This window comes from Marmota monax, unplaced genomic scaffold, assembly GCF_021218885.2.
Source record: "Marmota monax isolate L192 unplaced genomic scaffold, Marmota_monax_Labrador192_F-V1.1 WCK01_AAM20220418_F8-fsc00098, whole genome shotgun sequence".
Classification (NCBI taxonomy): Eukaryota; Metazoa; Chordata; class Mammalia; order Rodentia; family Sciuridae; genus Marmota; species Marmota monax.
The window spans coordinates 1,166,243-1,192,052 of NW_026694639.1; the positions used below are offsets into that span (position 1 = coordinate 1,166,243).

General features: G+C 36.0%; 1 protein-coding gene across 2 annotated transcripts in view; it reads right to left on the reverse strand.

The window, feature by feature from the left end:
* Spag6 (sperm associated antigen 6) overlaps positions 1 to 25,810 on the reverse strand; it is a 65,635-nt gene that overhangs the window by 22,777 nt on the left and 17,048 nt on the right. For both annotated transcript variants that reach the window (XM_046422990.2, XM_046422988.2), the window contains exons 3-4: positions 22,838 to 23,004; positions 18,072 to 18,255 (exon numbers count right to left, since the gene is read on the reverse strand). In XM_046422990.2, the coding sequence (XP_046278946.1) occupies positions 18,072 to 18,255; positions 22,838 to 23,004 (351 nt within the window). The remainder of the gene's footprint in view (positions 1 to 18,071; positions 18,256 to 22,837; positions 23,005 to 25,810) is intronic.

The window sequence follows — 25,810 nt, forward strand, 5'->3', positions numbered from 1 at the left end:
TAGTGTCCAAAACTTGTTTTCTTTAAATTATCATAATGATTTCAATACTGAATAAGCAGTTCATTCATTATTTCATTAAACAGGTATTAATGAAAGGTTATTAGGTGCCAAGCTCATTCAACTCTGGGTGCCAACAATACACTTCTGCAAATTAACACTACATTCATTAGCAAATATGTTTCCATTTTTAAAATCCAGTGTGAAATATGGTATGCAGTGGGAAGTTCATATGTAATTTCAAGAACCAGAAAGAAGAGGAAAATGTTTTTTGTTTTGTTAAGAAGATAAGAGCAGAAAGACTGTTACAATCTTGTGTAACAGCTACGTAACAGGTTCCTCAGAAGTAATCTCTGGGATACCACTGCAATCAAGACAGCAGGCTAAACAGATAATCAATGTTTCCCTCCTGTACCTCACACACATACCCCCCACACAAGTGAAGGAATAAAATATAAAGTATATGTAATATCTAAATACAATACTCATATTTGCTGTTAATTTTTAACATGGTCCTTAAGAATTCAATTCAATCCAAATTATACAGATGCTGTATGGTAATATCAATTTTATATGTACCTATACTAGAATATAATGGGCTGAATATTTGTATCAAGAAAGTACAAAAATAATTCATCTACTCATATATTTTCATTTTTATACATAGTTTCTAGTAGTTGATACAAGAATATGCAATAAACCACAACTATTTAAAAGTGCTATTAATCAAATCTCAAAGTTCTTTTTAAACACATCTATTATCTTTATAATTTCCATGCCTTTGATCTTTTCCTTGAAGTGACTGCTAAATTGCCATATACCCCTTCTCCTGAATACTGTAATGCTAATAGTGAAGCAAACTGTTCTCCTAAATTGTTACCCAATTCCATCCTAAGAAATTTTCTGTTCTTTCCTGAGTAGTGATATTCAATGTGGGGAAGGCTAGGGATGGCCCTAGATGAAGATTTGCCATGAAGGTAATGAAGTTTCCAGGGTCCTAGATTGGTTTCAGCAATGTGTGTGTGTGTGTGTGTGTGTGTGTGTGTGTATGGTGCTGGGATTTGAACCCAAGGCTTTGTGCATGAAAGGCAAGCACTCTACCAACTGAGCTATATCCCCAGCCTGGTTTCAGCAATTTTGTATATACAATTTCCTATTCTTTACTTCTCCAAAGTTGGGATCTGCTGTTGAATGGTATACTTGTTCCTTTAAAATAATGTTATTCTGAGATAGTATATATGTGTGTGTGTGTGTGTGTGTATAGATAGATAGATAGATAGATAGATAGATAGATAGATAGATAGATATAGAGAAGCATGAAATTGGCCTAAGTCATATCACACTATGTGTTAGGTATACTACAGGCGATTTCATCTTGCCTCTATCACCACCTTTTACCCTGTGGCACATCTTTTCCCTATTATTGCTTCCTCTGGCATTTCAGTACTAGTCACTATCGGTGTCTATCAAATAGCCTAGGGCATGGGCTTGTGAAGTCATCCTGGCCAATGGGACCTGAGTGGAAGTCAGCTGGAAGCATCTGCAAAAAGTTTTTTTTTCCTTGTAATAAACTTGAGATTCACAGGAGAAAATACCGCCTCTTCTTTGTTGGACATGCTCATGTCTGCAAATGACATCTGGAACTCCTACATCCATCTTACAACTATAGCAGAAGAAATCACCAATATGCTGAGAATGGCTGAGTACAAAAATGAAAAACATCTGGGTCCTCCACAACACCGTTCAGCTGCTCACCAACCTCACAACTGCCCTGAATCTGAACTTTGTGTCATGTGAAATAAAAAATGTCCTTTTTGTTTAAGCCACTTGCAGTTGCTGTTCTGTAACTTACAGCTGAAAACATCCTGATATAATTCTTTCCTCTCTGATAGGTACATATTTTCTTATTTCCCTTCACTCATCAAATGTTAAGTACTTACTATGTGCTGCAAACTTGGTTAGATTTGGGGAAAACAGAATAGAGTAAAACACTGTTCTGTTCTAGAAGACCCTGCTCAGGGCAACTAAACTCACCAATGAGGAGCAGAGACAGAAGTCAAATCTGTGGAGTGTTCAGGAGAAATGTACATAGGGATATCATTTCAGGAAGTGTTTCCCAACTTATCCCCCTGCTCTCATTTTCCTTTTTCCTACACTTTTCTACTTTAAAAGAAAAAAGTAGAGAGCAAAGCAAAAAAATTCTGAATATCTAAAAGTTATTTCCCATAGGAGAAATCTTAGGGAGATCATTTTTAAACTCCAGTTTGGAAATAATTTTTTGGAAGTTCATTTAATACCATACTTATGAAATCAAAGGTTGATATGTACAGACTTAGAGGCTCAAAACAGATTGACCAAAAACCATCTGCAAGCCAAGAAGTTTTATCTTCAGTATCTGAAAATATCTTAGTCTCATTGTGAATTTTAAATGAATCTTCAAAATTAATTTTTAAAAATATATCTCCTAATATGCAATAATGTGACAATCTTATACTGTTAGATGGCAAGCAAGATGAAAAGGTGGTCATAACTTTAAACTTGCAAAGAAAAAAAACTACATAACAAATCATACCAACATACCAACAATATTTATAATGAATCGGTAGTATTGTTAGTAATATATTTTTCTTTCCTATTTGCCAAATTTTCAATACGGTTATTTGTTAAAAAATAAAAAGTGCTGGGTACATTGCTCAGTAGTAGAGCACTTGCCTAGCATGTGCAAGACCCTGGGTTTGATTCCCAGAACTAAAAGTAATGATGAAATATAAACATATCTTCTATCCATACTTACAGCTACCATTGGGACTAACTCTATTAACATAATTATTATAAAGGATAAACAGGCACAAAATTTTTTAGCTTATTTCTCAATAAAGCAGAAAGTTTTTTATTTTAAAAATGGTGAGATATGTGTCTCCTTTAAATACTAGGAAAGCAGATGTAATTATTCTTTGAAGAGTTACTATTGTGCACAAGAAACATTCATTTATCTCTTCACATTTCAGCTGCTGCCTTTATTCATGCCCTTATTACATTTAAGTTAAAATGTTACATTTTTCAAACGTTAGGGGTTATTTATTTTTGACCATTTTTTAGACTGCAAATTGTCAGAGAGAATAATCCAATAGTACTTTCCTTATTCACAAATACCTAAGCCATTTATTATACACATGTAGACAATTGAATGTATGTAGGTCCCAGAATTTGATGATCAGCTGTTTTTGTAAAGGAGTAACTTGTTTTATTTGACCTCATGAATAGCTCATTTTGAGTGAAGGAATAGAGATAGCAGGGGAGATGTCGTCATACTTCTCTGCCCCTCTCAGGTTTTCCCATAATTCTTTCTAGCAACACTATCAGGCTTATGTGCATGCAACTTTTTGAGTAACAGTAACATGTGGAACTTTGGGGTGAAAAGTACTTGCTCTTACACAATTGCATTCCCCCCCATTGAGTGTTTTGTGTGTATGTGTTGTTGTTGTTGTTCTTTTTAGTTATACAGAACAGTAGCATATATATATATATATATATATATATATATATATATATATATATATATATATATATGCAAATACACACACACACACAAAAGCATGGAATATATCTTATTCTAATTAGGATCCCAATCTTGTGGATGTACATAATGTTGAGATTCACTGTGGTATATTCATATATGTACATAGAAAAGTTATGTCAGATTCATTCCACTGTCTTTCCTATTCCTACCCTCTCCCTTCCCTTCATTCCTCTTTGTTATATTTTCTTAATAATTTGATTCTGTGCTGTTCTTAGGACCTGGCTTTTCTGGTTTGTTTGTTTGTTTGTCTCCTAACTACATAACATCTGGATTTGCAATGATCTGTCACTAACAGATGTGAAGTGTTACAAATTAAGTGGATCAAAATATTCACCTTAGAATCATTTTTTTAAAAACACTTAATACAACTGTAAAACAAAAGAACATAGATAAAAGGGAGAACTTTTAAAATGAATAGCTTTCATAAAATCAGAAGTGTCTAGTGCTGGATGAATAGTACATTAGAACTGACTTCTATGCTGACTAAAAAGGAAAAGTGTGGGGAGCCACCTGCCACCCCTGGGCTGAGCTTGCTCCCCCAGTCTGGAACCGCAGGGATACCCATCTGGCACGCATGCAAAAGCTGTGCAGGACAAGTGGCCTTTACCCTCTCCAGGCAACAGAGCCTGCTTCAAGCCTACCTGGGTATTACTTAATGAATTTTATTATTACGTAAAAAAATATGCACCAATAAAAAAATTAAGGAAAAAAAAAACCTAGGCAAATCAAGAAAAAGATATTTTGTTTAAACAGTGCTTACAAGGGTCTCAGTTCCCTACCCCCTCTCTTTTTCTCCAGTACTGAGAATCAAACCCAGAGCCCCTCCTATGGTAGGTAAGTGCTCTACCACTGAGCCTACCTCTCTTCTTAATTATGTCATTTCTAGTTACCTGTTTAGATCAGAAGCAGTAAATTCAGGTGCCCACAGGGCCCAGGCAAATAACTAAAATAAAGTGAAACCAGAGGAACAATAGGGGATCTGGGGGAGCAGTAGTAAAGTGGAAAAGTCAGGGCACTATCTACAAGGGGCAGCAGTTCCTTTGCTTTGACCCCACAGGAACATACACCAGGTAGGAATAGAGGCCTACTGTTGTCTGACCTTTTTATAATGTGAAATTGCCTAGCTTTTATGTGTTGACAATTTTATTTTTTAAAGAATACCATGTGAGCAACATAATGCAGACCAAATGAAACACATCCATCTGTGGACTCGCTACAGCCTCGACCACCATTTCACAACCTTGGGCTTAAATTTTATACCTTCCTAACTGACCCATGGGAAACTTTCTGGATATAGAAAGCTGGGTTTTGTTTTTTTTTCTACTTTTAATTCTTGAAGTTGTGCTCTGGGGTATAAAGGAAGAATCACCATAGTAGTTAAATAAGAAAATCCAGGAAAGAATTCCAAGAAATTGATGAAAACCTAAAAATTAGCCTGCAAAGTGGGAGGAAAAAAGGATTTCCCTAAACATCTATGGATATTAATTTTTCCACTCATCATACAGATTTGAGCAAAATTAAGTGATTCTGAGAATTCATAAAAAGGACTCAAAACACAAGACTTTGGGGGAAAAAGAAATGAGAAAAGAAATAAAAGTATATATCTAGCACATCTAATTAAAAATTAGAATTCAAAGGCTCTGGAAACCTAACATTTATTAAACTTTATGGCTTTTTAGTTTATTTATTTATTTTTTCAAAAACTCTCTTTGATTCTGTTTATAAGCCCTGCAAAAGTTGTATTTGAATATTCTTATTTAAAAAGTATAAGAGAGTCACAGTCAGTCATTTCAATAAGAAGACCCTATTTTCATTTAAAGATGGACTGGGGTTTTTATTTGATCATAAAAATATACAGCAAAATCTTTTGGGGGGGGGTACCACAGATTGAACTGAGGCATGCTTTTACCACTGAGCCACATCCCCTGCCTGTTTTTTTTTTTTTTTTTTTTTTTTTAATTTTGATACAGGGTCTCACTAGTTGTTTAGGGCATTATTAATTTGCTGAGGCTGGCTTTGAACTTTCAATCCTCCTGCCTCAGCCTCCTAAACCACTGGATTACATGTATGCACCACCATGCCCCACACAATATCATTTTTAAAACTTTTTAAAAGAAAGCAGCTAAAACAATACATTTAAAAGTTGGCTACCATGTGGGTTTCAATCTTATATTAACAATAATCAGTCATCCTGTTATTGTTTAGATATTAGATGTCATCCAAAAGCTTACGGATGAGACAATACAAGAAGGTTGAGAGGTGAAATGAACAGGTTATGAGAGCCTTAACCCAGTCAGTGAATTAAGTCCCTGACAGGGATTAACTGAGTGGTAACTGCTGGCTGGTAGGGTGGGACTGGAGGAAGTGGATCACTGGGAGCATGCCTTTGGGGTATATATTTTGTTGTGAGAAGAATTCTCTTTCTCTCTGCTTCCTCGTGCAATATCCTGAGATGCTTCCACCATGATGCTCTGCCTCCACCTCAGCCCCAAAGGGATGAAGCTGGCCTTCTATGGACTAAGACCTCTGAAACCACGAGCCCCCAAATAAACTTTTCCTCCTGTAATTGTTCTTGTCAAGTCTTTAGGTCGAAGTAACAAATGAGCTGACTTTAAAAATGACGATAAAAACAAATATAGTGCTGCAAATTTTTAAAAAATATTTTTTAATTGTTGATGGACAAAATACCTTTATTTATTTATTTATTTATTTTTATGTGGTGCTGAGTATCGAACCCAGTGCCTTGTATATGCAAGGCAAGTGCTCTGCCAGTGAGCCACAATCCCAGCCTCTAGTGCTGCAATTTGTCAAAGCTGGTTATTTCCTGGTCACACACCAGTATGATTTTAATAACAGCATTTCCAGGGCTGGGGCTGGGGCTCAGTGGTAGAGCACTTGCCTAACGTGTGTGAGGTACTGGGTTCAATTCTCAGCACCACTTATAAAGAAAAGAATAAAATAAAGGTCCATCAACATCTAAAAAAATAATAATAATGATAGCATTTCCAGCCAGGCGCGGCAGCTCATGCCTGTAATCCCAGTGCTTGGGAGGCTGAGGCAGGAGTATCGTGAGTTCAAAGCCAGCCTCTGTTGTACCAGAAATATTAGGATTATTGACTATTGACTACATTAATTAGTGAACCTGTATCAATTGAATATTGAATGACTCTAAGCAATGTGCCAATGATGTAATGTGATCTGCAGAACTTAGACTTAAGTTAGTGATGTAAGAGTCTACCCAGGGCATACCCAAGTACACCCCAGACCTCACCCAGTTATCAGCTGCAAGCACAATTGAACTAGGACTTGAAAACCCAGACTTCTGTGGGAGGATTAGGAGGAGTTCACACTGAGGGGAGGGTTAGGAGGAGTTCACTTTGCCATGAGGGGTTTTACCTCAATGTGAGTGATCCAAAAGAGAGAATGGAAGATGAAAGCCATGCTCTTTTAATCTAACCTTGGAAGTGGCATCTCTCAGTTCTACTGTATTTCTTTGATGTGGTGGAGGAGGGGACCATACAGAGATGTAAATACTAGAAGGGAGGCATCTTTGGGGGCCATCAGAAGTTGGCTACCACAAAAATCTTTATTCTTCACCAACACATCTGAGGCAGCATCCATAAGTAACAATGACTCACTTTAGCTGAAATTTTAAGCTGAATGAGTAACATCTCCAATTGCAGGTGGAAGTAAGAAAAGCATGGATAGAGAATTTGTATGTTATGAAAAAATGTCATTTGCTTTTTTATCCCCCTCACACATCATTTTTTCCTAAACTCATATTTCTATCTTACTTTCCTCTACCAAATGTCAGCCATTGGTCACACATAGGTTGAGTGTTGGAGAGTTTAAGGATTGTTTTGTTCAGCTTTTTCTACCAGACAGACCAAAAGTCCTGACAAGGACCATTTTAGAGAATTAAAGCTTTATTTGGTGCTCACAGTTTCGGAGGATTCAGTTCACAGACGGCTAACTCCATTGCTCTGCTCCCTAGGTGAGACGAACATCAAGGCAGAAGGGCATGATGGAAGGAAGCATCTCAGAACATCACACCAGGAAGAGAGGAACAGAGAGAGGGGGAGAGTACCCACCTCCCTCAGCCACACCCTACCTGCCTACAATCACCAGTAGGTAGTTAGTCCATTCAAGGGATTAATGCAATGATTAGGTTATGGCTCTCAAAACCCAACTATTTCACCTCTGAACTTTCTTGCATTGTCTCACACATGAAATTTTGGGGGATACCTCATACTTAAACCATAACATGTATATATACATTTGCTTTAAAGACAAAATTATTTGGGCTCCTTTACAAAGTCAAGTGAGGTAAACAGGCCAATGATCTGGAGTTAATGGGACTAGTTAGAAATTACAATTAACTGGATGAGCTGACAGCATTTACAGGGTTAAAGAATAAAAAGTAGCTTCAAAACATAGTAAGGAAAGGTCAAGAAAAAGAGACTAGAGAAAGTGGGAAAAGGTAAAGACTTGGGTATGACCTTGAAAGATAACAGGTAGGAGAAAATTTGAAGTCCATTTAGCCCACCAACACCACCGCCAATTTAGCATTTTATTTTTTAACAGCTGAGACTTAAGCTGAATAAGGACAAACTAGAGAGGATCTGGAATGCCCTTGTAAAGAAGAAATCAACAGAATAAACTTATTGAAATCAGAGCTTTACAAAATATACTTTTTGCATCTGAAAGGTGTTTTCTACTTTTTAAATATAGAATTACAATCATAGTTGTGGTTTCATTCTACCTATAATTTTGTATTCCACTTTTTAAAAATTTAACATGGGAAATGCATATTTTATTATCCAAACTTTATTGGTATTCATTCTTTGCTCCAACCCAGTGCCTGCCTTTAAGAAGTAGCCCAATAGAGAAGGCTGGACAGTAAAAGACTACAGGTACTCTGATGGAATTCTCTACAAGAACAGGCAAAGACGAGAAGAAATAGAAAAGGAAAACAAACAAACAACAACAAAAAAAAAACATTGGGAGGTTAAAAGGTTAGCATCAAGGCTGGGAGTGGGAGCACACACCTTAATCTTAGTGGCTCAGGAGGCTGAGGCAGGAGGATCTCAAGTTCAAAGTCAGCCTCAGCAACAGGGAGGCACTAAGCAACTCAGGGAGACCTTGTCTCAAAATAAAATATAAAAAGGACTAGGAATGTGGCTCAGTGTTAAGCACCTCTGGATCAATTCTTGGTATCAAAATATAAAGGTTAGCATAGGATTTTTATAAAAGCAGTCCCTGGTCTGCAGTTCTCATTGTGCCTCCCTCTGAGTGGTTCTTTGAATCCCCTCATTGGCTTTCACTGTCTTTTTTATTATTGAGGATGGAGTTAACCCAACTTTTTAAAAATTTTTTTTTAGTTGTAATAGAACAAAAATCTTTATTTTGTTTATTTTTATGTGGTACTGAGGATCGAACCCAGGGCCTCGCATGTTCTAGGTGAGCACTGTACCGCTGAGCCACAACCCCAGCCCTTAACCCAACATTTTTAACAACTATCTAATATCCCACTGAACAAATATTCCACAGTTTACCTACTCAATGTCCCATCTTCAGACATTTGATTAGTTTTAGGTTAGGTTTGGTTGTTTGTTGTTTTAATGTATAGTATAATGAACCTTTTGTGTTCAGATGACATATTTACCTATTGTTATGTATCAAATGACCCCCAAATTTAGCAGCTAAAACATCATCACTTATTGTCTCCTCATGTCTGTGGGTCAGAAATCCAAGAGCAGCTTGGCTGGGTAATTTTGGCTGGGTCTGTCATGAAGATGCTATCAAATTGTCATCTGGTGTTAGTCACCTGCAGGTCTGATTCAGGGAGGGTCTGCTTCCAGACTCCTTTAGGGGTTGCTGGGACGCCTCAGTTTCTAGTTGGCTGTTGGAAATCTCAGAGCTGCCTAAATAAACATCCTCATAACATGGCAGCTGGCTTCCCCTAGAGCAAATGATTGGACCGGGGGCAGGGGGAGGGGGACACATCCCCCAATATAGAAGTGCTAATCTTTTATAACCTGTTCTCAGAAGTGACACACATGACTTCTGCTGGTTCATGACCAACCCTGTGGCAGGGGACTACCCAAGAAGGCGAATACCAAGGCACAGGGTCTTGAAGCCTGGATACCACAGGCCATACCTATATACATGTGTGTCTTCCTAGTTTTTACACACATACAAATTGTGTGTGTATGTGTGTGTGTGTGTGTGTGTGAGAGAGAGAGAGAGAGAGAGAGAGAGAGAGAGAGAGAGAGAGAGAGAGAGAGATTTCAAGTTACAGACCCCAAAGTGAAATTGCTAAGGGGAAAGTAGGGGCAGTTTTTGAGGTTCTTGGTAATTTTTAATAAAACCACATAAAACTGCTATTTTTGTTGGTTAAAAGCAATCAAACATAGGTAATTTCATACACATCAACTTAACACACAACATTGTTTTCCAAAGGATATATCAGTATGCATCCACATCAACAATATAGGAGATAAGACTGGCTGTTGGGCTACATATTTTACACTGAAGTTTCTACATAAAATATGTTATTGCTAGAAGATGAATCATTTATTCTCCCCAATGGTAATTATAGTTCCATATTTCTTAAATTATTGCATACTGGAGTTCAATTACATGGATTAATAAACACGAATAAGACTTTTTGAGATCACATTACTACCATATTATTTTATTTTTGTTTTTGTTTGCAATGCTGGGGATGGAACCCAGGGCCTCACACATGCTAGGCAAGTGCTCTACCATTGAGCAACACCCTCAGCCCCTTACACTGCTTTTTAACAAATACCCACAAAGCACAGACAGTAATTCTAGGTCAGTGTTGACCAATAGAAATGTGAAGCACACAATGTAATTTAAATTTTATATTTTTAAAAATTAATCCTATTTTAAAAATATAAAGAAATAGGTGAAATTAATCTTAATATACTTTAAGGCACTATATCTGGAAGGTAGTTTCAACATTCTTTTCTTTATACTAAATCTTGAAATCCATTGTGGTTTATTTGTGTCTGAAGTTTCTCTCAACGCTACTAAATTTTCATCAGAAATGCTCAATCCATATTTACATTTCAAAAAGTTTACAATTGAAAAAGTAGGTTCACATACTCATGTCAATCCAACCATACATAATTATTTTCCAACAAATAGAGTATCAGTTTTTAAATAAAAAATTTATCTCCTCAGATGCTCTAGCTCTATAGTTTTAAGTATGCAGTAGTCACATGACACTAGTGGCCACCATATTGATAAAGTAAGTGTGAAATCACAGGCAACAGAGTAATGTTCTACGGCTGATTATAGCCTATTGGCACAAATGGTTATATAACTGCAGTTACCCTTTCATTTTGAGGTCCTATCTTTTGTTTGTATGTTTTTGAGGTATTGGGGACTGAACCCAGGGGAGCTTTACCACTGAACTACTACTGAATGACATATATCTCCAGTGCCCCCCACCCTTCTTTCCACTAAATTTTCCGACTGGACTCAAATTTGTTATATCTATTGCAGCCTCTCAAGTAGTTGGGATTACAGGCACATACCATTGCACTTGCCAGAGGTCCTATCTTAAGTAAAATACTTTGATTCAATTAACTTATTCAATTAAAACTTTGGAAGCAAGATGATTGCCAGGCATGGTGGCATACATCTGTAATCCTAGTGATTTGGGAGGCTGAGGCAAGAGGATTGCTAGTTTAAGGCCAGCCTCAGTAATTTAGGTCCTAAGCAATTTAGAGAGGCCTTTTCTCAAAAAATAAAAAGGGCTGGGCATGTGACTCAGTGGTTAAGCACTGGGTTCAATCCCCAGTACAAAAAATAAATAAATAAAAAATTTTAAAAAATAGCAAGTTGATTCATTCATTTAAAACCACAGATAAGAACAAAATAGGCTCCCCCTCCAACACCCCAATTTAACTTTAAATTTGGTCAGTTGACATAGTACTGGTAATACAGCTCCTATTTTCCTGTAGTCTGTAGATTTAAAAATCTATGGTAAGGCAAGATAATAAGCATGTCTTATTTCAAAGTCCAATTCTTATACTCCCAAATTCCTAAGCTTTTAATAGCTAAATTCTCTGATAGTGGTAAACTGCTCTATCAGAGTACTTTCAAATTTCAGTCAAGTATATTATGCTTAATGGACTTTTAGAAATTCAACTGTAAATAAAAATGTGTTCTATCCTTCAATATATAAAAGTCATTAGGTTAATGTATACACTAGTGACTGAAAAATAAACCAAGTTCAAGCAATAATTTTGTTAAGACTCAAAGAAATGTGTCATGATGCCTATTTCAACTGGTATATTTCCAAACCGCCACTGTTGCCTTTCTCTTGATCTTCTCAGCACACACCCATTTAGAACAGTTCTCCCACAGGTATCTATATAAGACCAAAAACGAAGCCTTTGACTAAAAGGATTTCAGGTGCTAACAGCTAGAGGAGGTATTTTGTGAGTCAGCTTGCCTCCTTCTTACAAATTAATGTGTTTTCCCTATTGTATTTCTATGCCCAAAGTCTATTCAGTGGTTATCTGAATGTAGCAAAGTTCTTAAGGAAAAAAAAAGAAAAAGAATCCCTTCCCTTTTTCTGCTATAGACAAATGAACCCCATGATTCATCTTTTACTTATTCCAATGTATAATTGGCCAATGTATTGTACATATTTTATAATATAGCACCATAAACTCCTGTCTACTATTGGCACAGCTGCCTGGATACCTTTATGTTCATCTATAACAATTTTCCTATCTCAGATGTAAAATCCTAGAGGTAAGATCGTAGCAAACTTATTTACTTTATACAGTAAGAAAGTACCTCACACACTTTTTGATGATTACCAGGATGATGATGTTGTTAAAGAAATTGACTACTAGCCTCATATAGAAAGGCTAAATGATTATACTTTGTTATTGTATATTCTACATTTTTTAAAAATGCTAATTTTTTTCCAGAAAACTTTATTTATCAAGAGTTCCTTGGGGCTGGGGATGTGGCTCAAGCGGTAGCGCGCTCGCCTGGCATGCGTGCGGCCCGGGTTCGATCCTCAGCACCACATACAGACAAAGATGTTGTGTCCGCCAAATACTAAAAAATAAATATTAAAAAAAAATTCTCTCTCTCTCCCTCTTTCTCACTCTCTCTCACTCTTTCTTTAAAAAAAAAAAAAAAAAGAGTTCCTAACTTAAAAAAAAAAAAAAAGTCCCAAAATTAAAACTGCAGAAGAAGCCAGGTGCAGTGGCACACGCTTGTAATCCCAGAGATTGGGGAGGCTGAGACAGGAGGATCTTGGGTTCAAAGACAGCCTCAGCAACAGTAAGGCATTTAGCAACTCAGTGGGACCCTGTCTCTAAATAAAATACAAAATAGAGCAGGGGATATGGCTCAGTGGTCGAATGCCCCTGAGTTCAATCCATGGTACCAAAAAAAAAAAAAAATTGAAGAAGAATCACATGTTTTTACTAGCATAGAAACTGAACCCTGAAAATAACCAACAAATCAGATAACCACTGAGTAAACAAGGTTATAATTAAACTGTTATTTGGTTTAACACATTTGGCCTCTAGGCCAAAAAACATACGAGAGACATTTATTTTCACTTTATCCTTTTTTTCATTAACACCTAAATAGAAAATATATTTGTGAAAATAAGTGTTGTATCAAATAAATGTGATATGTTTCATATTATATACCTCATTTGACCCTATATTTATGTGTTCTACAACCCCTCCAAGATGAGATTATTTTTTAAACTAAAAAAAAATAAAGATGTTTCAGAAATCAATGTTAATATTTACTGGCACAATAAAGACAGTTGTCTGGGTGGTCTCCAAATAGACTTTAATTATTTTTGGTTTTTAAGTCAGGGCCTTGCTCTGTTGCTCACACTGCTCTCAAACTCGTGGGTTCAAGCAACCCTGTGGCCTCAACCTCCCAAGGAGAGTCTCCTGCATCATCATGAAATTTTAATTACTAGGTGCTAGTCTCCTTCTCCCCATCCTTTCTCACACAAAGACATAAAGAACAAAGTCCCTAGCTCTTACTTCATATATTTATCATGAATATTTTGGGTTTTTAAACTTTAATTGCTTTGAAAATTGCTAAGAGAATATCTTTCAGGTGTTCTCACCACAAATAAATGTGAAGTTTTTTTAAAAAATTATTGCTTCCTCAGCTGTTCTACACTATTTAGGCTATGACATTTGCATGTAAGTAGCACAAGAAGAATATTTGCAAGAATTCTAATTTTAAAATTCTCTTCTCCTTTTCTTATTTTATTATTCAATGTAAGACAGAAAACAATCAGGCTGGCCAGCTGTTTTGATTCCTTCCTTACATTATCTATTTTAGTAAACAGGATATAATCTACCCGGTGTTTCTGTACAGTCCACATCAGCGGGTTTTTGTGAGCACTGCTTTTCGCTGGTTGTGGAAAAGCTTGTCTCCTAACTGCTACTGAGCGGGACATAAATCAGGTCTACAGAGAAAGAACAGTCACACATGTGGAAATCAGCCATCAGGTACTAAAAACAGAAGTATCTGGCATGATTTTCAGATATGACTAGGAGTTTTAAAAGAATGATGAGCTCTTGTTCATTTTCCCTTTATAGAAAGGAAGAATCTTGGAAGTTTTGAGAAGTTGTAAAATAGTTCCACCGTAAACTGCTCTGTGATCAGAATAAATCTTCCAGCCTCTCCAGTCCAACTTCCTATCTGTGACACTTATATCAATAATTTGAAAGTTGTAGAATATATAACCAAATGTACCCCTCTTTGCCAGGTGTGAGAACAGCCAGAGTTAGCTCCAAAAATAAACACTTAAACTTCTTTTTGAGCCCAAATATGGAAGAGCATTCACCCAAAACACCTGGATGGTTTCTCCTTCACACTTTCAGCAAGGCTGTGCTCTCACCTCAGTCCCTCCTACTCTTAATTGCCACCATCCTATGCAATGAAGGTCATTGGAAGTGCTCCTCCCCAGAGCTGCTGGCTTAACAGACCCCACGTCTGAGAGAGACTGCCCTGTCCCCAGGGTAGGGGAGCAGGAAAGAACAGCCCACATACCCCCCTTCTCCTTGAGCCTCCCTGGACCTGCCTCTCAGCAGCTGCAGGAGCTAGGGAGGCTGCACAATCCCACTGTCAACACAGACTCTTTGGACACCCTTTATCACCAAAAGCAAGACTATTCCTTAGGAAGAGTGAGAGACTTGACACTGGTTAGAACAATCATGCAGAATGGGAAAGAGTAGCGAGAAGGAAAAAGAGAAATAATTAATCTAAGAACAGGGAAAATACAAGGGAATAGCTTATTTATCTTCAAATTGAGAGGTAAATATAATCACATGTATTCAATAACTGATGATTTGATCATAAAAATTTAATATTTTTTATATGGAGACAAAAACAAACAAACCCCAAAACATCATTTCTTTTGGTGGTCAGTAAAGTGTTTTATAACTCTATACCCGAAAATAACTTTTTAAAAAATTGTTTTTTAGTTGTAGATGGCCACAATACCTTTATTTATTTCATTTTTATGTGGTGCTGAGGATCAAACCCAGTGCCTCACACATGATAGAAAAGCACTCTACCAATGAGCTACAATCCCAGCCCTAGAAATAAGTTTTAAAAATTATAATTTTCAAATAAGCCAAAGCCAAATAATGCAAATAATGTCCAGTGTTTCTCTCTTCTTCTACTGTAAATATATTTTTGTTTCCTATATATATATATATACTTTTTCCTTCTTTTGCCCTTAAATAAGATATAGTTTGATTTATTTTGCATCTCCATTTAAAATCTAAATATTTAAGATCTTAAATTGTCTGATCAAACATTTTACTACTAATATTAAGAAGAAAACACTGAGTGAATGTTCTCCCATTAATCTCAATCTTTTCCAGTTTCAGGAAATCATTGAGAAATAAATCATGTTAGTGGAGGAAAATCCTCTATTTTCACTGATTTGGATGTGAATGATGACTTCTTCTATAGCTTACTAGATAGTAATTCCCTTTTTTTCTGAGAAATCTATGCAGTAATCTCTTTGGGGAGTTTCTGGGTCCCAGGCCCCTAACTACTGTGAAATATTGAAATTACAGTGGGAATTCCATGTGGGAGTCAGATTATAGCAAGAAATTGGAATGGGATCCCTAAGACAGATCCTATTTATGAACTATAATCATTTCACCCAGATTCAACAAAAGAGAGGGATGAAAAGGTTATCTCTGGGCACCTGCCTGACAGTGTATCTGCACAGCTGTCCCTCAAAGCTCTTTTGAACCATTCTGAAATACTTATGTCACAATGTATAATATATCCCTCTGACATACCAAAAAACTTACTAAATCCACTTATGTAGTTTCCTGTGATAACCAGCTTCTGATTTAAAACACTGCCTTAGTTTTCTCATTAAACATGTACTAAACAATAGTCTAAGGTAAAACTACTTGGAAAACCAAACTTTAGATATTAAAAGGAAGAATTTTAATATGTTACTTCTGAATCATTCTAGTATAAAAATAGTTTTATTTCTCAACTTAGTTTTCTACTTTTTATTTTTATTTTGTCTCTAGTAGTACCACCATTATAAGAATCAAATTAAATATAATTGTGGAGAACCTCTTCCTGTTTCTGAAAGTTTTTTCTTTAATGTTCTTTCAGGAAGTATTTAGTGCAGCTGTAGGGTATAGTAGTTAACATGGCTTGGAAGTCACACAGATGTAGACCCAAATTCTGGTTCCACCATTCACGTAAGTTCAGGCATCCTCTCTACATTATGTGAGAGTGATGCCTACCCAAGGGTAGTGATCAAAATGAGATAATGTTTCTGAATTTTATAGCCAGGCACATGGTAATTACTCAATAGATAATAGTTATTATTTTATTACCTACACAGACATTCAAAAATCTGAAAGACCATCCTTAATGTCACCATGTTAGTAATATAATCTTTTATTTCTTTGTAATTTTTATCCACACAAAATTTTATTTTTATATTATAATTGTAATATATAATTTCATTCTTTTTAACATTATAATCACTCTCTGTGTTACCATATAGGGAACATAATTACCTTTGTACTTTGTTGCATGAGATTCCATTAAGTAGATTACTATAATTTAAACACTAAATTTCTGTCAAATGTTTGAGGTATTTTGATATTACAAATAATGTACAATAATGTTTTCATGACTACACTTTTTCATTCTGTGGAATTTCATCCTGAGGATGAATTTCCAAAGCAGACTTTTCAGGGTAAGCATGAGCTCTTTCATGACTTAGATTCTGTTTTGTCAAACTGCTTTCCATGAGATTATACAATTTGTAGTTTCTTTTCCGATGTCATAAACATTATTGTATTATTTTACTTTGAGACAAGTTCTCATTAAAATGCCCAGGCTGGCCTAGTACTTGCAACCTCTCCCAAGTAGCTGGGGTTATGGCACCCAGCTAAATGTCATAAATGCTATAATGTCCTCTCCAATTTTCAGTGTTAATATGAATATCTTACATTTACTGAGTATTTGCCACTTGCCAAGTGCTGGTCTAAGCACTTTACAGGTATTATTTCATCATCCTCACAACAAATCTATGAAGTAACTATTATTGGTTACCCTTTTGCAGATGAGGAAGTTAAGGTTCAGAAAGTTTAAAAGCTATGTCCAAGGTCACACCTAAGTGGTAATAGTGGGACTCAAACTCAAAGTCCTCTTAACTACTTAGCTGCATTGCTACTTTACTCCCCTGACCCTCACAATAATAGTAGATGGAAAAGATAGCTCATTGATGCATTTTTTTATTATTAGCAAAATTGATGGTTTTAATTTATATTTGTTGAAAATGTATTTTCTTCTTATGTTATTTGTTCATAAGCAACTTCTATAAAGTAGTGGGGTGATTATGTTCCCTATGTGTTTCTTATCAATCAGTTGAGGCAGCACAATCTTCTCCCAAGAGGCCCCATTCCTCCTTGACTTCACTGAGATACCAGTTTATAAGAGAAGATGCCCCTCCTTCTCTACCTCCTCCTTCCTGCCCAACATGAGCAGAATACAAACATAGTGTAGAAAGTTATGTCCGTATCTTTTCACATCACTCACTCAAGTGAGATAGCTCCTGGCTGATTTGGAATGCTCTGTCATGAATGAAGGTGAAAACCAATGACTCCTTGAAGGGTGACAAACCACCATAATCTTTGTAACTGAACCTATTTACCAAGGCCTTTGAGAATCAGCTCCACTCCTCACACCCTGCCGCCCTTCGCATCTTTCTCCTCCCCACTTCAAATTCCCCTTCTGCTAAAGATAGAAATATATAGTACTTTGTGAGAATGTGATCCAAACAACTTGGCTATCCTTCAAAATTGATGATATAAATATGTCCTTAAAGCCCCTATCTATGGTTTACTAAGAAAAACCAGATTTACCTAATGAACCTAAATTCATCATCCTATTTAAGTTATAATACCTGCATTATGTCTTGCAATATATCCAAGTGCCCAGGCTGCAGCCTCTTTGACTCCAGGGTCGAAATCTTCCAGGCATATCACCAGTGTATCCAGTGCTCCGCAGTCCACAATGGCCTGAGCCAGCTGAGGGGAATGTTTACCAACTGCCCGCAACACAAAGGCTGCTGCTTTCTTGTAGAATCGCTACCAGGGCAAAAGAGACCAAACCCAAAAGGAATTGAGCACTTACATATCCAAAATCTACGGTAGTCATAAATATAAATATGGTAGTCATATGATATAAAAATATTATTAATATAAGTAAAATCAATAGCTTTTGAGAACAAAAGATGAAAAAACCGCAAAATCATTTTGATTATTTGTTGTTTCATCATTGTTTCTGTTCAGTAACTAAACTAAAAACAAGGTAAGTCTTACATTATATTTCATATCTTTTCTCTAAAATATATAATTTGAAATTGTACAAAATAAAATATAAAATTGTGCTCTCTGTAAGTTCATAAAACAATGAGATTTTATGTGTCTGCATTACACTGAAAGGCACTGTGTGACCCAAGGGAGCTTTTAGATTGTTAGCATGAGTTACTAAACCAACTAACTCATTTCCTTTACTTCTCCTCAGTCTCTAAGCAAGGCGGGCCTTTCATAACCTCCACTAACTCTTCTGGTGTCCCAAGTTACCCTGAAATAACAACCATATTCCAAGATGCACTTACCAATCAACAAACAGAAAAATAATTCATTATCTATTTTCAAACTTCTCCTCACAAATAACGAGTTAAAGAATGGAATATTAGTTATTTGTCCCCTTTATAAATGTTTTCTTAAATATAAAAGCAAATTGTCATTATATGACTTTTAAATATTGCTTCATGTTTATATTTCCTGTATAAATTTATCTAATTAAGGAATAAGAAACTGAAACTAAAATATAAAACTAACATGTTTCTCTTCATATTACTAAAACAATTCAATATATAAAAACATTTGGCTATAATTCTCTTGTTTTATGGTTAAAAAAATGATACAATGATGTTGTCATAATTCCTTTATTAATAAAACCCAATTAAGTGGTTGGGGATGTAGCTCAGTGGTAAAGTGCTTGCCTAGCATGTGCAAGACCCTGGGTTCAATCCCAGTGCTGCAAAACAAAACAAAACACAATTAATCTCCTACTTTATATTCTATGTTTCTGTTTCTTTAAGTGACTGCTAAAAAGGGACTAGGTGATTACAGCACCTGCTCTGAAAGCCTTCTCTTAGGCTAAAATACTGATATAATGCAAATTATAGGCAGGAAAGAAAACACATTAAGTATTATTTTAACAGATTACATCTATGCAATTAACATATACTATGAATATAAGAAATACATTGTTAGTACTGATATTTCAATTATAAGTTATATTTAGTTTCTTATGGCAGTAACCCAATTCCTACTTTATTATAAATATTAGAGTAGAATTTTAAAGTAGGTTTCTATAGATCATTTTCTTATAATCATGGGGAAATAATGATGATATATTTCTTGTCATTAAGCTAATTTGACTTTTGATTCTGCTGAATCATCAAATTCACAGGTAAATTATAGGTATCCATAATTATTACTAATGCTGTGCCTATAATTCATATGTTCTGATCTAATTCTCTCTTCTTTTTACTTCATGTAAATTCCTAATGTTCCTCTTTCCTATTCCTTACCAAAAGAATTGGCTTTAAAAGAGAAAGAGAGAGAAAATACACAGGACTTTGTGCTTCATAAAAAGGAGATTAAATATCCTTTGAGAAATGACTTCAAGACTGGTAAGAGACAGAAGCATATGAATGAATAATGCTTTGATTCTCACTGCTTTCTCACTTTTATGCCTAATATTTTCTGTCTCTTTACACCTAATAGACATTCATTCATTTTTAGAAAATTTCTACTGAGAAACTTCTATGTGGGATATAGAAACACAGACCCCTGACCTCAAAGGAAAGAACAGAATCAAGGAGGAAGAAACTCTATTTGATGAAAAACAAAAAGAAACATCCACAAGAAAAATTAAGTTTCTTCTTCTTTTTTTTTTTTTTTTTTTTTTTTTGATACTGGGAATTGAACTCAGGGGCACTCAACCACTGAGCCACATATCCAGCCCTATTTTGTATTTTATTTAGAGACAGAGTCTCATTGAGTTGCTTAGTACCTCACTAAGTTGCTAAGGCTCGCTTTGAACTCAAGATCCTCCTGTCCCAGCCTCCCAAGCCACTGGGATTACAAGCATGTGCCACTGCGCCAGTAGAAAATTAAGTTTCTGTGATTCCTTGTGGGGGCATTAGTAAATGACTCTCAAATCTATTAAAAACAAAAACTAACAACCATAACAAAAAACAAGGATTAAGCATGTAGCTCAGTAATGGAGCACTCGCCTAGCATGTGTGAGGTCCTGGATTCAATCCCCAGTACCAGAAAAAAAAAAAAGTCAAAATTTTTGTACAATTAGGGTTTTCAAATTCTGATAAAAATATATGTATTGTAAAATTTGCCATTTTAACAATTTTGAAATGTAAAATTTGGTGACATTTAATGCATTCATAATGTTGTACAACCATCACTACTATCTAGTTCCAGAATATTTTCAGTACCCCTACAAGAAACCCCTTATAAATTAAGCAGCCACTCCCTATACCCATTCTTCCCCCAGTCTCTAGCAGCCACTGAGAAACTAATGTGGCTCCATTTTTGAGAAATCAGCCTCTACCTCAGAGCAAAGCCTGTCCAAGGAAGGGGACGTGACCCTTGTCCTTGGAAAAACCCACAGAGCATTCCTAGGTATATACCCACCCTGCTGAGTTGTTTGTCTGTAAATAACAGGAGAGGTCTGCGGTGCCAGGTATCCCTGACTCAGTTAGGCCAGGTGAGGACCCATAGCAACCCCCCTAGCAACCTCCAATCAGCATGAGACAGGGAAAATACCTGGGATGCCAGATGACCCCCAAGTAGTTTATGGTGGTTGATAACATGTTGGGAAACCATGTAGTCTAGCACATACACCCCTTGTGGCCTAAACCAATCAATTCAAACAAACCCCCCTCTTGTACTAACCAGTCACCCCTACCCAACTTGTTCCCGCCATTGAATGTGCTAATAAATGTTAAGAGTTGTTGTTTGATTTTCCCACGGTATGGAATGATTTGCTGTGTGATGTTGTGACACATAGAGTACCCCCAAAACCTATAAAATCTCACTGAACAAAGGACCAGGACTCACTCCCCGCTGTGTCGGGAACGGTTGTGAGTCCAGGCTCCAGCTTGCAATAAAGACTCTTGTGTGATTGCATCGGATTCGACTCCTGGAGGTCTATTGGGGTCCCACAAATCTGGCATAACACCACCAATATGTGTCTGTCTCTATGGATTTGAATATTCTGGATATTTCATATAAATGGGATCATACTATATGTGGCCTTTCACTTGACAGAATATGTTTAAGGTTCATCCATGTTGTAGCATTTATCAGCACTTTATTCCTTTTTATGACTGAATAAAAGTCCATTGTATGGATATGTAACATTTTGTTTATCCATTTATTTGTTGACGACTTTGGGTTGCTTCTTCCTTTTGGCTGTTGTAAATAATGCTACTCTGAACATTTATATGTAAGTTCTGTTTGAGAACCTGTTTTCATTTCCTTTGGATATATAACAGGAGGAAAACTGCTCAGGCGTAGAGTAACAATGTTTTACTATTGCAGACCTGACAAACTTTTTCACAGCAGCTGCACCATTTTACATTTCCACCAGCAACATACTAGGTTCCAATTTCTCTGTACCTTCACCAACACTTGTAATTTTCCATTTTTAATGTTTTATTATGGCCATCCTAGTAGGTGGAAAATTATGTCTTATTGTGATTTTTATTTGTATTTCCTAATAACTAATGCTTTTGAGTATCTTTTAATATATTTGTTAGCCATTTTGTAGATATTCTTTGGAGAAATATCTAGTCATATCCTTTTGCCCATTTTCCAGGATTGTTTGTATTTTTATGACACAAATAAGGATTTAATCTTAAAGATTCCAACAAAGATATATACCTAGGCTATAATAAACTAGTAGAGTGGAATGCAAGAGCCTACCTATCTTAACAATTGTGGAAACCAAATAGATGAAACTGTATAGAAACAGAGTAGTGCCAGATAGAAGTGGGGGAAATTAGGGCACTTTTAGATAGTGCTTAAAAGAGTTAACATGCTACCTTACATAAGTGTAAAAAAAAAAAAAGGCTTCGTCAAATCTTCCATCGAACAACCAACAATAAAAAATTAAAAAAAAAAAAATCTTCCATTGAACACATTCTTCCTCCTTCTGCTTGCTTTCTCTAGCCTTTGCTCCAAAACTGTCTTTCACTCTTTCAACACTAACCAGATTCCACTTGCATGTAAGAATCACTGACAGGTGACAGGAGCTATATATACTCTTCCCTAATACAAATCCTATAGCTTTGTTTAAAGTCTTATATACAGAAATATTGCTTTATGTATGATTCCCTAAAATAAAAGAACTAAATCATTGTCTCCTTATATTAACTTAATGGAGAAAAGCTGTTTATCAGCCCCAAAGCTAAGTACACTAAAGATATTATTATGTGCAATTCAGAGAATTTTAGGTTGCATTAATACCCAGATAATTCAAACACCTACTATAAGCTCACAACTCTGCCCACTCGACCAACATTTTTAAAATCTAAAACAAAATGCATATGAGTTTTTTTTTTTTTAATCTTACATTCTGTTCTGCCAGTGAATAAACAAGCTGTGGAAGAATGTCGCCCTTCACAACTGCTTCTGCTAAGTCATCATTATAATTGGCCAGTCTCCCAAGAGCCAAAGCAGCAGTCTGTTGAATTGTTGGGACCACATCCAGAAGAAGAGGCCTCAGCAAAGACATTACACCTGAGTTAAATTATGAAACACAGAATCAGCAAAATTTAAATTAAAAAACAAACACAATTTAGTGTGTGTGTGTGTATATACACATATGAATGTTACAGTGTGGCTCTGGAATGGCCCCCAGAGGCTCCTGGGTTAAAGTTGGGTCTGCAGCTAGCACAGCACTGCTGGGAGGTGGTGGAGACTAGGATTTGGGCAGATCCCTGAGGGCATGTCCTTGAAGTGTCTTTTGTCTTCCCTTTCATCAGTTCCTATCTCCCTCCCTCCCTCTTTCCCTTTCTCCTTCCTGGCTGCCATGAATCCAGCAATTTTGCTCCACCAAGTGCTCCCTGCCATGATGTTCTGCCCTACCACAGCCCAGAAACTGTAGCCAAGTGATCGTGCACTGAAACCTTTAAACTGTGAGCCAAAATAAATCTTTCTTCCTTTGTGTTGAGTTTTGTTAAGCATTTTTCATACTGACAGAAAGCTGACATAACACATATTCAGACAGGAAAATCAAGGGTAAAAATCAGTGGAAACAAAAAAAATTATCCACTGAAAGCTAATGGGATATTTAGAATTATCTGACCTGCCAAGACACAAAATCATACAAACTATAATTATTAAGCAGCAGCACAGCATGGAAATAAGAAAGGCTTTGGAGTTAGAGTTTGAATCTCAAAACAAAAGATGAACAGTAGAGGAAGGGGATTGAGGGGAAGGGGGGGTGGGTAAGAGGAATAACTGTGTAATGAAATTGAGCAAATTATGCTATATGCATGTACGAATACATCACAATGAATTCCACTTTTACCAGTTAAGAAAAGAATAAATAAATAGAAGACCACTAGTGTAAAAGAAGGGGATAAGGGGGAGGAAGGAGAGAAGGGAAAGGGGAAGTACTGGGGACTAAGAATGAGCAAAGTGTCCTGTGCATTTATGATTATGTAAAAATGAACCTCACTATTATGTATAACTATAATGCACCAATGAAAACATTTTTAAAAAAATTGAAAATCTGATTCAACTCATAAATAGCTATGTGACCTGATAGGGTTGTCATGAGGAATGCAGAAAAAGTTGTATATGGTGTAATGTCTAGTACCTCATAGGCAGGAAACAGGAGGGGGAAGTCCCCACGTCCTTTATTCTCAATGAAGCCTTCCATTTAGTCTTTTCTCTTATTCCAACTTAATTTATACTTTATTACAGAAATTTTATCATGATCTATCTCAGAGCATGGGCAGCTTGGAGGGCCATTTTGCTTGGATCTTGTACTCATGAAGAGTACTACTACCTCCAAGTAAATTCCTTTAGATAAGTATAACGTATTACCAGCTTTCATAGCATTCACCCTATGATTGAATACATGATAGGTATATCAGCATCACTGCTGTTATACAACCATAATGAAAGTAGCTTATAGTTATCCAGCACTTATTATATGCATACATTGTTCTAAGGACTTTTTTCCATATTAATTCACTTAATCCTCATAACAAACCTATGAAATAGGCCCTATTACTATGTCTGTTTTACTGATAGGATAGGAAATTAAAGCTGAGAGCAGTAAATTGTCACACAATTAGTAAATGGTAGTGCAAGGCTAGAATTTAAACATTCTTTATAGATCATTATTAAATAAATAATATGTATTGAAAATTAAGGAGAGAGGGAGATCAATAATAATTGCATTTTGGTTATTTTGCTGGCTATTCCAGCTCTTTATATCAACCTTGCCTTGTTATAAAGCCTGAAAAATAGTCAATTACAATTTTCTGCTTTAATGATGCTGTTTGAGCCTAAGGTTACAAGAAAGGTAATGACAGAATTCTAAATGGAACAAAGTGCCCTTGATTTTCTAAACTTTACTTAATTTACACCAGTTTATTAAACTTGATGTTATTACATCTTTTCTTTAAAAATATATCCCACTGATATATAAAAGTAAATATCACCAATATACTCTTTTGTGTTCTATTCAGAAACATTGAATAGAATAAAAAGAAACATTTATAATAACTATAATAACATCTAAGATCAGACCACAATTAAAGAAACAGTACTACCAAATAACATAAGCAGAAAACAACCGCATTTATCACCAATAAATTTAAGATGTGATCTGTGGCTTTTTCTAGTTTCCAGTTTCATTGGTCTCCATTTTTATATCCAAGTTGGCCAGATTAGATCATCTTCTATAAAGCCACCATTGAAGTGTGGATCCCACGCAGGTTGGTTAACTCTGGGTAGGAGGGCTCCTGTTCACTCTTGGGTCATAGCTCACAGAAAACTAACCTAATGCTCATGAATATTGTTTATAGTATTATCCATCTCTTTTAAATGGAGTTTCTAAAATCTCAATCTCAAAACAAATGTTTAAAACTGTTAGAGTCTATAAACAAGTCAAAATAACACCTGGCATTTTGCCAGGGGAATGTTAGAGTTAGTAAACAAGTCTGGATAGTGCCTGGCAAAATGCCAGAGGGAGTGGTTTGAGAAGTAACAAAAGCGAGCCATTAAGTGTGGAGATTCCTGATTGGTTGACTGCTATATCTAGTTTATGCTAATTAGATAAGCTGTGTGGAATGTATAAATACTGCTCCTGTCCTGCAATAAACGGCTCCCACTCCTGCTGTATCAACGTACACAAGTTGTTCGTCACCCCCCCCCCGGTTATTTTGCTGCAGCCGGACTGCGGCATAAAACTGAATAATGTATTAGAATAACTAGCAAATGTTGACAAAAGTTATTTCTGGAAAGTTGGGTGTAAAACAATTTGTAGTTTGCTTTATTACTTTTTTTTTTGCAGTCTTACATGGTAAAA